This window comes from Perca flavescens, chromosome 10 (genome assembly GCF_004354835.1).
Source record: "Perca flavescens isolate YP-PL-M2 chromosome 10, PFLA_1.0, whole genome shotgun sequence".
NCBI lineage: Eukaryota > Metazoa > Chordata > Actinopteri > Perciformes > Percidae > Perca > Perca flavescens.
Window position 1 is genome coordinate 11,039,072 of NC_041340.1, and position 11,309 is coordinate 11,050,380.

An 11,309-nucleotide genomic window follows, 5' to 3' on the forward strand; every position below is an offset into this window, starting at 1 on the left:
GAACGTCTTCCACCCCCTCCACGACCACAACATGCTGGTTAAGAAAGGAGAGCATCTTCAGCCAGAGACTCATACCCCAAGGTGTTCCACCGAGAAGCACACAAGGTCGTTGCTTCCGGTGGCATCAAACCTTTTAATTCATCCCCTCTGTTGCAGGATGGACATCCGTGGACTGGGAGGCTGCTGGGGTCCCTGTACTCACTCACTTACTGTAACTGGACTCACATTTTTAATTCTTTACAATCTTTTTAACTTTGGCAAAGTGCAATTAATATCTTTTTGTACATATCATTTATAACAACCTCCATTTTGCACACCCAATGCACATCCTATCTGCCCACTGTATGCACGTTTAAAAGGCATACTTTTTTGTTTACTTCTTTTACTTATATTAGTACTTGTACGTGTTTTTGATATTTGATTGTGTTTTTGATGTTGATATTTGATTGATTCCCTTCACTATTCTTTGTTTGTGTTTTTGAATTTCCCTCCAGGGATGAAAAATAATAATCTGGAATTGCAATATAGAAACAAAGAAATAACCCATACATATAAATATGTTTATACAGCTTATTCACAAGATCTTAAATTCCTAAAACAATAAAAATAAATACACCAAAAAAAAGATCTTAAATTCCTGCACATAAGGGACACTTTCAGTCAAGTTCTTTTATCCCAATGACCATGGGAAGATGGGATATTTTCCTTTTATTGTAAATTAGATTTTTTTCTAGTTTCAAATTAAATAGGGCTGAAACTAATGATTATTTTAATTATCAAAGAATTTGCTAATTATTTTTCAGATTAATTGAAATCATCTGTGAAAATAAGGGCCCAATGGCAAATTTTCACAAGATCCTGGAGCAGCAACTGTAGTCTGGTCTCAGTTACATCAACAGGGTTTGATACTACAATGAAAAAAAAGAAAGATGTGCATGCATTATGTACAGCACTTTGAATTGTGCTATAGAAAGGTGCTTTGCCTTGCTTAAATCAGACAGGAGCGTGATGACATGCTGCAGCAGAAGTGTTTAGTCTGATTAATAAATGAAGCCCTAACATCCATAATCTATCAGCATTTATATTAATATACACTTGAGTTTCTCTTTAACAGAAAGACTTGCTCCAGAGAGGAGCCTTCTTTCTGTACTGAGAAACAGGGTCAGAATGAAAGATCACTTTTTTCTGCTGCCAGTGCACCTATTGTCTTGCTGGCATATATACACACACCAACAAAAATCTATTAAATGAAATTTGGAAAGATTATATATTTCGTTAGTGATATGAATCAAATGTAGTGAGGCTTTCTTAAAAAATATTGACTGCGTGCAGGTGGGTTTATGAAGGTAAAAAAAAAAAAATAATTCTGAAAACTGTCCTCCGGTGAAACTGAAAAAAATAAAAACATTTTTCCCTCACCTTCACTGAAACCAGTTTACAAAATGCAACTGGGTAATAAGCTTTATAAAAAATACATTTCAGACTGCATCCATGTGGATTGGATAATTCGCTCATTGTATTGAAGGTTGCATGTAAATTATTCTCCAAAAACCTGGTATCAGAGGAGCAAGTCGGCTAAATGCACACAATCATTCTCCAAGTAAATAAAATGGCCGATGAACTGAAAATGCATACATGTGCTGGCAAACACTCCCTCCTGGCGGTAGCTTTGTGAAATCAATTCATAAGGTTACAAAGGCAAATTATCCAAGTGTTGGTGATGAAATGCATCAAGCTCCAAATACCACAGTGGTTATTTTAATGCATTATCTGCTGAAATGCAACCCACACGATCTGAATTAAGACTGCGAGATTAGATAGATTTTCAAAACATTAAAAACTTTAATAAAAGCAGAATCAAACAGGGGTGAACTGAACACATGGATTTGAAAACTGTTTTAATCTAAACAAAAACCTGTAATGGGACGGGTGGAAAAAAAAAAAAAAATTTACAGATAACAAAACAGTCCGTGACATTTCTCCAAAAAATACTTTGTCACGAAAGTGTTTTAAATCAAGAAACTCAAGCAATCGAGTCCCATGCTGCCCGACACTGCCACCAACATTACTTAAAACCCTGAGTTCATGATGCAAAAATAACACACATCTGGCTAGTTTGCAAGACAAACAAACTCAATTCTGAGCTGGGAAGCAGTGACTGACATTGATTAACGTTACGGCTTTACAAATGGTTCAAAGCAAGTCTTTTCCCAACATAACAAAAGTACAATTCAATAAATTCACAATTCTTAGTAGTAAAGTCCATAATGTGTGGAATAAGATGACAGATGGGGACCGGATGGGGGAGCCAAGGTCCAGAGGACAGTCTCATTCATTCCGTGTGGTGATGGGCACTGCTCCCTTATCTGAACTCAAAGACCCCCCCCCTCACCCGGACATGTTTGTGTGTGTGTGTGTAAATTCAAGTTCGCTGTAATCAGAATTTCCCCCATGGACATCACAAAACTTGAGGGAGCCCCTAATACCCACCACTGAATCCACCACCACCCCGACCGTAGCCGCCACCGCCGCCTCTGTTGTAAGGAGGCGCGCTCCTGTGAGCGTTGTAGGTGCCCTTCACTGCACCATAACTAGAGTGCTGCTGTCCGTAGCCATCCCCAAAGTCACCGTTACTGTATCCACCCCCCATCTGGTTGTCATATCCTCCCTCGTCGTATCCCCCGTACCCCCCGTATCCTCCTCCGTATCCTCCACCGCCGCCGCCGTTGTAACCCCCGCCATAGCCGCCTCCGTAATTGCTGCCGTAGCCGCCTCCGTAGCCACCACCTCCTCTTCCGCCGCCATAGCTTTGCATCCCCCTTCCTCGACCTCTTCCGCGGCCACCGGTGGACATCTCCTGCTTGGTCAGAGCTTTCTTCACCTCCACCTTGTTCCCATTGATGACGTGGTACTTTGTCAGCACCGCTTTGGTGGCGGAGTCGGTGTCCTCGAAGAAGACAAAGCCGAAGCCCCTCTTCCTGCCGGTCTGCTTGTCAGAGATGATCTCGGCCTTCTCCACCACGCCGAACTGGGAGAAGTACTCGGTCAGGTTGTCCGCCTCGATGTGGTCTTTCACACCGCCGACAAAAATTTTCTTCACGTTGGCGAGGATGTCAGGGTTATTAGCATCCTCTCGTGCTATGGCCCGTTTCAATTCCACGTCGTGGCCTTCGACGACATGTGGCTTAGCCGCCATTGCAGCGTCGGCCTCCTCCGGTGTTGAGTAGGTGATAAAGCCGAAACAGCGGGACCGGCCGAGCTGCTGGTTCATGACCACAACGCAGTCGTTGAGCGTGCCAAACTGTTCAAAATACTTGCGGACGCCATCTTCTGTGGTCTCCACGTTGAGGCCTCCGACAAAAAGCTTGCAAAGTTTGGTGGCCATGATTAAATTTCTTCTGAGGATGGTAAGCAGAGACCGTCCCTCTTCGTCTTCTTCAATGAGCAACGTCAGGGCGGGCCGTTTGGCTCTCTTGCCACCGTAAGACGTTACCGTCGCTGATTGGTCACCTTGAAAAAAATCACCAGTCTCATTGGCTCACAAGCGTTTCACGTTGTTGCTGCCTTCGAGTGCTGTCGGGAATCTTAGATTAAATTGCTGAGGAGTAAGGAAAGTGTGGATTTCAACCGTTTGTGGTCGTTCGTTTCGTTTTAGTACAATACAAAGCACATTAATAAAGCCATGTCCCGATTTATTACCTATTCTTATATCACTGGTACTGTATAACCACCGAACACAGCATATATGATGCCTACTTAAATATAACTCTTTAAGGTTAATAAAGCACCGATGCTCTTAGATAGTAATTTTTTAATGTAGTAATTTTACTATATGAGGAAAATGAAAATAATTTTAGAATTGAAAGTAGGGATTATATATTAACTATTAATAATTATTTAAAATGCAATTTGAAGGGCATGCAAATTTTCTAATATATGGTCTGGTGTGTTGCCTAGAAAATGGCATAATCTAACTAACATAATGGCTATTTATGTATTGCTTCAGGACAGAGAGACAGTGTGACAGCAAAAATATACAAGGAAGAACAAACACTGAGCCAACAACAAATTATGCAGACAGTTTTGGTTTCTTTGAAGAACTGCTGACCCACTTTGGTGATCTTTGCTCTTCTTACAAAATATAAATGATTTACTGTATACTACTTAAATGTCTAACATGTTACTCTATGGCTGTTAACATTTTTCAAATATGGCCTTCATTGTGAGTTGAATGATCAGTGCTTAACATCTCAGATTTGTGCTTTTAAGTTGTAAAATAAAGTTTAAACTACAGTTAAATTAGCTCTGAGATAGCTTTGATAAGTCAAGTCAATCTTATTTATATATTACAAATTTCCTTCAAGGGGCTTTACAACTTGTACAGCATACAACATCCTCTGTCCATAGACTGATTAAGAGAAATCTAAATTCCCCTAGGAGGAAACCTCAGGAAGAGTGACAAAGGAGGGATCCCTCTTCCAGGACAGATAAACAAAATGTTTACAGTGCTTCAATAACGTAACATCCTCTTCCGTTTTTATTTTACACAGGGAGAACTGGTCACACTAGTATTGAACCCATTGCAAAAATATAAAAAGGAAGCACCAACACACTAAGGCAACATAAAAAACGATAAATAGTGCTGACCCACTTAGGTGATTTTGGCCTCAAAGGGCTGTGAACAGTTTAGGTTAGCTGAAGTCAGTCTTTTCACAGTAAGTGAAACTTGTCTCAGCCATTTTCCCCCGAAGCTGCTGGAAAAAGACTATTCAATGTGCTTCTCCAACATAGTTGAAAAGAATCCACAGCATGTTGCAACACGCCCATGTTTTGAGCCAGTACTAGCTGTTATAGCTGTTTCTCTGCAGATTAACTAGATTTGTCACCAGGAAAGCTGCAGTGTCAGGTTTGGGGAGCTGTCGGACTTTTAAACCAGGTCATGTTTTGTAATGTAGCACTAGCACCACACTCAGCTCCTTATATTTTAACGTGTTTGACTCCCAACTCAAATTCTACAATCTTAAAGGGTACCCTGTGGAGTTTCAGACTTCTAGCAGGCTATGGAGCTAGGGCTACACAATGTGAGGAAAATATCTAATTGCGATTATTTTGACTGATATTGCGATTGCAATATGATGCACGATATTAGAGGGAATGATCATTTTGGTGATTTTTGAGAGGATCTGTACCAAAAGTTTTTTCTTTAGTCTGTAGGATACAATTTCTAGGCCGGGACTACTCTGTAGCACCACAATACTTAATGGTTTGACACGTATTTTGCCTTTAACAAACCCCCGTGCGATTTGGATATTGCACTAGTCCATATTGCAATTTTGATGAAATTGCGATTAATTGTGCAGCCCTATATGGAGCATGTGTGTCCCAGTTGATATCCACTCCCGCTAATGATTTTACACTGTACCACTGACCTACAGGTGAGCCAGTGAACAATGCAGGATTTAAAATACTAAAATATCAGCTTTGAAATGCACTTAAACACATGTTAGACAGTGCTTTTTGGTGACCAACACTGAATGTAAACCTAACTTGTTTGTTTACATGTAAACTCCACGGGGCTCCTTTAAAATTGTCAAAATACTTGTGCATGTATACATAGAGGGGACACCCATCACAAACTTATGGTTACAAATCCTTTGGTTTCACTCAAAACAAAAACTTCATCTCTGCAACTGTCATCTGTCCAATCAGTGTGACCACCAATTCAAAACCTTATTTCAACTCCTTCATGACAGGTATCACTAGGGGAAACACGCAACCAAATTATACTCAATGTAAATAAGTAACATAACAAGTCTCAGTGTATAAAAATATATAATTTATTGTAGATTTATAAAAAGCACAGCCAACATAACAGGCTTCCTTTTCCTATGGGATGATCAGAAATCGTCAAGCAACAGTATCCTATAAAAAGGTAAGAGAACAAAAGTAAAATTTTCACTCCACTCCCCACGACAGAATCACTTAAACAGGTTTGTCACACATGACGTAGCGAGTTAGGTGCCACTGGTGCTCCTGAATAGTCAGTACATCAGACAGGATTTAAAAATGCCCTTCCTCCAATTTTATTAAACAAAGGGGTACTTTTGGTATATGTTGAGGGTTGGCTTGTTTTTTCATATCCTTCCAGCAAAGACATGAAGTGTACATTCAAATTTTCTCCAATTGCAGTGGCTGTTCTCACAATCAAGGCACCAATGCTAAATCCAGGAAGAAAGTCAAGGTTAATCTGTCAGATGTGTTTGTTCATCATGCAGTTCAATGTTGAGCTTTAGAGTTACTTCAGCTCATTCAAAAAAAAAAAGCACTACTTCCTGATTAAGTTACTGTAAGACACATGGGGTTGTGCAAGCATGAGACTTTCCACCATTGATCCTGGTCTTGAAACATCTGCAGACAAAGCATGTTAAACCTCAAAGCTGTTAGGTTACGTTGGGGGCACATGCAAAATATGGTTTTCCACAGAAAGAAAAAGTTCAGGTATTTGGAAGACTACGTTAGTGCCAAACTCACACACAAACAACCTGTTATTCAATTTTAAATAAAACTTTAGACTTTATATATAAAAAAAACCAACAGTGTAATCAAACATTTTATTTTGAATCCCACAGTGCCCAAAGTGCAAATTCTCCCAGGTCATCATCAGCATCAGAGTAAGATGTCCTAATAAATCTGGAGGTCAAAGGGGGATTAAAAGAATAGAACACTTAAAAATTGCATAAAATGTTTATGACTTAGTTTAATAATACTTGCCTGTAAGTCTTTTTAATCAAGGACACAATCACTCCAATATAGCACTTTGTAGATCCATTATTAATAGTCAGTGCTGGTTGGTCACTGGGAAGAGAACATTTACAATTGCACTGGGACACTGCGTTATCAAAATTCCCCTAAACTTTATAACCTACCAAATCCTCAATAAAACGGTTTAGAATAAAACCCATGTTAGGCTCTTCAAAATGCATTTAGACCACACTGGGGAATCCTTGTGAAAACTGACTTCACCTGAGGGGGAGACGGCACAACCACTCTCCGGTCCCCCAGTCGTGGAGAAACACACCCCATCGTTTTCAGGGTGATGTCCTCGTTCCCAGGTTACCGTAGCAACCTGGAGGAGATGGGGAGAGAAACAGAGTGAGAACCTAGACAGAGCAAGGTTTTCTGGAAGAGACACCAATTTACTCGTTCCATTATTTCATTTATTGGTGGAACAAAATTTGGGTCCCCTTCCACCCACTTTAAGTTAATTAAGACCAAATTAAGTAACCCCTCCCCATTTTGTTTGTATTTAATATTAGCTATATAAGACGCATTGAGCTATGATTAAAGTGTCAGTTTAAAATTAAACTAAAAGGCACACTTGAGCACCATCTCATAAAGATATTCCATACATGGTTGACCAACACAGAGTGAAGACAGGTTGATTTACATACCTAGTTTGCTGGATGTGGATATCCTAAAGAGATATTTCAGACTCCTATCACAATCGACCCCAGGTAATCAACAGGGTCCTGATGTATCCTATAAACAAACTGCTACGGCTATTATGGCTGGGATAGCATACTGGAATACGAGTAAGAACACCTAATAGGAAGTAGGAATAATCAGATAAATATCAGAGCCCTCATGCCCACAAGTTGATATGTATTCAAATATGTCAAAAAGGAAAAATATATTATATTTAAAAGTCATATTAGCAATGTCTAAAAACCACATAATTTAAAAAAAACAAGGTCAAACCCTACAAAGCCTACATGCATTGGCTGTGGGTAACCATTCTTTAACCATTTCACCCACCTGAGTGTAAGGGAATAAACTGTGGGAAAGATGCCATGTAACTAAAGCAAAATGATGTCACTTATAAAACCTGTGGATAAACTTGAGGAAGCCTGGTTAAATAAGTAAAATAAACTAAGCTAAGTGGTATAACGTTTTATTTAAAATGAACATACATAAGCATACCAAAGTGTTTAACAGTAGGTTTTGTTCTCCAGACATGAAAGTATACAATATACATTAGATATTGCTACAGGGAATGAAAAATGAACAATATTTAGACTGAAACTATTACTATGCGTAAGGAGAGTTTGGGTACAGTATGGGGGAGGAAACAAGGAAACTGGATCCTGCAGTATCACGTTCCCGCCTTTGCTGAATGACTCAAGTAGATAATCATACAAGTTGGTGTTATATGACAAGCTATGAAACCACAAAACATGCTTTCTCATCCTCATACATTGAAAAAAAATCACACGAATTTTACTCCAGGAAACAAAATCTAATTGCTTAAAATGCAAAATATTAGGATAATCAGCAAAACAATCCTACATCGAAATTTGCAAAACAACGAGTGAACGCAAATAAAAAATATTCAACTCTAAACCACAACTACACGCGTTGGCGTGGGTACATAATAAAAAAAGGGATCACTGTATGTTTTATTCTTCATTTTTAACGTGTCCTAGTTGAACGGCAACAGCTGCTCGTTATTATCAGGTTTGTTGGGAAGTGACCTTCCTACCTGTTTGGGGTTTGAGGTCTGAAGGTTAGGGGGTCTCTGTGTCCGTATCTCTGCCATTGTTGGATTTCACGGCAGACGCCCCGTTACTGAATTTGATTTTGGCGTCCAAATCCTGGCTGGAGGTAATTTATGGCAGGGGTGGGGGTGGTTAATTTGTGTAGACTCATTTAGTAGCCGCCGCCGTAGCCCCCCCTGGGGTAGCCCCCACCGCCGCCGCCTCTGGTGTAGGGAGCAGCGCTCCTTTGACCGCCGAAGGGTGGCACTTTCATGGGGCCGTAACCAGAAGAATGCTGGCCATACCCGCTGCCAAACTCGTTGTAGCCGTTTCCACCGCCGTAGCCACTTGTCTGCTCTCCGTAACCACCCCCATAAGGTCCGCCGTAACCTCCGTAGCCGCCACCGCCGCCGCCACCGTTGTAGCCTCCGCCATTTCCGTAGTTGTAGTTTCCGCCGTACTCCCTGCTGCCGTAGCCATTTTGATTTCCCCTCATGCCTCCTCTACCTCTGCCTCTCGGCGCCATGCCGGTTCTGTTGGCCGCCTGCATTTCCTGCTTGGTCAGGGCTTTCTTCACCTCAACTTTGTGTCCATTGACGGTATGAAACTTCACTACAACTGCTTTGTCGGCTGCGTCGTGATCGGTGAAGTAAACAAAGCCGAAGCCCCTCTTCTTTCCGGTCTCCTTCTCCGAGATGACTTCGGCCTTCTCGATTTGGCCGTACTGAGAGAAGTAGTCGCTCAGATGTTCCTCTTCGATATCGTCTTTCAGACCGCCAACGAAGATTTTCTTCACCTTTGCGAGGGCCTCTGGCTTGTTGGCGTCTTCTCTCGCAACGGCACGCTTCACCTCGACCGAGTTTCCGTCGACTGTGTGAGGCCTAGCCGCCATTGCTGCATCGGCCTCCTCAGGCGAGGAGTAGGTTACAAAGCCGAAACAGCGGGATCGCTGTAGCTGCTTGTTCACGACAACAACGCAGTCGGTAAGCGATCCGTACTGCTCAAAATGCTTGCGCAGGCCATCGTCGTCGGTGTCCACGTTTAGGCCCCCGACAAAAAGTTTGCAAAGCTGGTCAGACATTTTCAATTAACGACAGGCTGTTTGTCACTCAATGTGCGCTAATCTCAAAATGGTGGTATGGGGATGAACGCAGCTGTATATATACCCGACGCGAGTTTTTTTGTCCAGGATGGTGAAGCAATGTCCCGCCCTACGCTGCCGTATGTTGCCTCTGATTGGTTTACTCTGACATTCTTACCCTGATCCAAACCAATCCCAGTCCTCGTGCCTAAACCTAACCAACCCAACCAACAAAGGCAACGAGAACCAGCCAATCAGAAGGACAGTAGGGCGGGTCACGCCTTCGCCATCCTAGAAAAAAATTGGCGCTGTGACGACAGATTAGCATAAGAAATCGGTAACACCTCTTCCGGTCCGCTACTCTTTGTATTGTGGGACAAAAGACATCTGCTGTTATGTTTAAAACGTATAAAACGACCGTATGAAAAGTGAATTTAGATATAAAATATAAGTATGAAATACTAAAGACAATACATAAAAAAAATACGTTGTAGTATTAGCTATGAGTCGCGGTATCGTTGCAGGACGGTTTCAGTGTCATTAAAAAAATGCATCGATCAAATGCAGTCGTTCTGATATTTATACATCAATAATGATAAATTAAAGCTACATTTTGGAATGGCAAGATCAGCGACTTTCTTTCTGCATACTGCTTTCTTCTGATTTGGTCCAGAAATAACGCTTACAAATCTTAATTAACAAAACAAATTACTATGTGGTCATGAGTAACGTTAGCCTACATGGGTATCAAGCCAAAACCACATTTTCAGCCCAAAATACATTTAAATAGTACCGTCTCCTGTGTGAATAAAGTTTAAAAGCTAAGACAGTGCATTTAGGATTGTATATAAGGCATTGAGACATGGGTGCTGATATCAGTATATCTCACAAAGAGTTAATTTCATCATAATTATCAGCAACATCAGCTTGGTTAGTGCAAGAAGTGGTTTCATTCAGAAATTGAAGTAGAGGTTTATAGCAGTGAGTTAAAAGGCAAAATAACAAAAACATCTGTGAATTCATCATTACACCACTTTTGTGTTTAAAATTAGATCTATTCTCATTAAAAAAAATAAAAAAAAATCACTAGTTGAATAGTCTTTTTAATAAAATAGTCAAAAGACAATTGTAATTTTTTTTTGTTGATAACCAACCAAAAGTTTAAGTAACAAACTGGTTCCAGCTTCCCAAATTTGAGGATTTGTAGCTATGCTCTGTTAATTAGCACTGTAATTGGAATATTTTGTGGTTTTGGACTGTTGGGTCAAACTAAACAGTATTTTAAGATGTTGCATGAGGCTCTGGAAACTTGTATTGGGCATACAGATAAGTGATCAACACTACCGTGTATTACCATCTGTAAGCATGCTTTTTACTGCTAGACGAAAAAATGCCCACACAGAACGCTGACCTCTTCAGACCATGGAGATGTAGTTTCATGTGAAAGACACAACACTTGGTTGCATTTCCATGTCAACAGAATTGCATTGAATCGTTAATCTCACCACACCTACCAGGGTTTATGGTAATGCTGATGTTTGAACTCACAGAGCAAAGTAGACATTACAAATAATGAAACACTGAAATCAAAGTTCACTAAGATCTTTATGAGGCATACTGCTCATGAAACAATCCCTTCATCTATTTCTACCAACACAATACACAGGACAGTCTGTGTCTTTACATATACAGTT

The 11,309-nt window shown here is 40.6% G+C and overlaps 2 protein-coding genes across 3 annotated transcripts; both read right to left on the reverse strand.

The window, feature by feature from the left end:
* Window positions 1-1,818: 1,818 nt before the first annotated feature.
* On the reverse strand, window positions 1,819-3,486 carry LOC114562303 (heterogeneous nuclear ribonucleoprotein A0). The gene has a single exon (XM_028588629.1). The coding sequence runs from the start codon at window positions 3,383-3,385 to the stop codon at window positions 2,480-2,482; it is 906 nt and encodes a 301-aa protein (XP_028444430.1). The 5' UTR covers window positions 3,386-3,486; the 3' UTR covers window positions 1,819-2,479.
* A 2,335-nt stretch (window positions 3,487-5,821) lies between these two features.
* On the reverse strand, window positions 5,822-9,682 carry LOC114562301 (heterogeneous nuclear ribonucleoprotein A0). 2 transcript variants are annotated; one of them, XM_028588628.1, is made up of 3 exons: window positions 8,540-9,682; window positions 7,024-7,126; window positions 5,822-5,922 (listed from the first exon to the last, which is right to left on the reverse strand). In XM_028588628.1, the coding sequence occupies exon 1, from the start codon at window positions 9,613-9,615 to the stop codon at window positions 8,707-8,709; it is 909 nt and encodes a 302-aa protein (XP_028444429.1). In that variant the 5' UTR covers window positions 9,616-9,682; the 3' UTR covers window positions 5,822-5,922; window positions 7,024-7,126; window positions 8,540-8,706. The 2 variants fall into 2 exon arrangements, with proteins under 2 accessions (XP_028444429.1, XP_028444428.1); XM_028588627.1 differs by having other exon boundaries at window positions 5,824-7,126.
* Window positions 9,683-11,309: the final 1,627 nt, after the last annotated feature.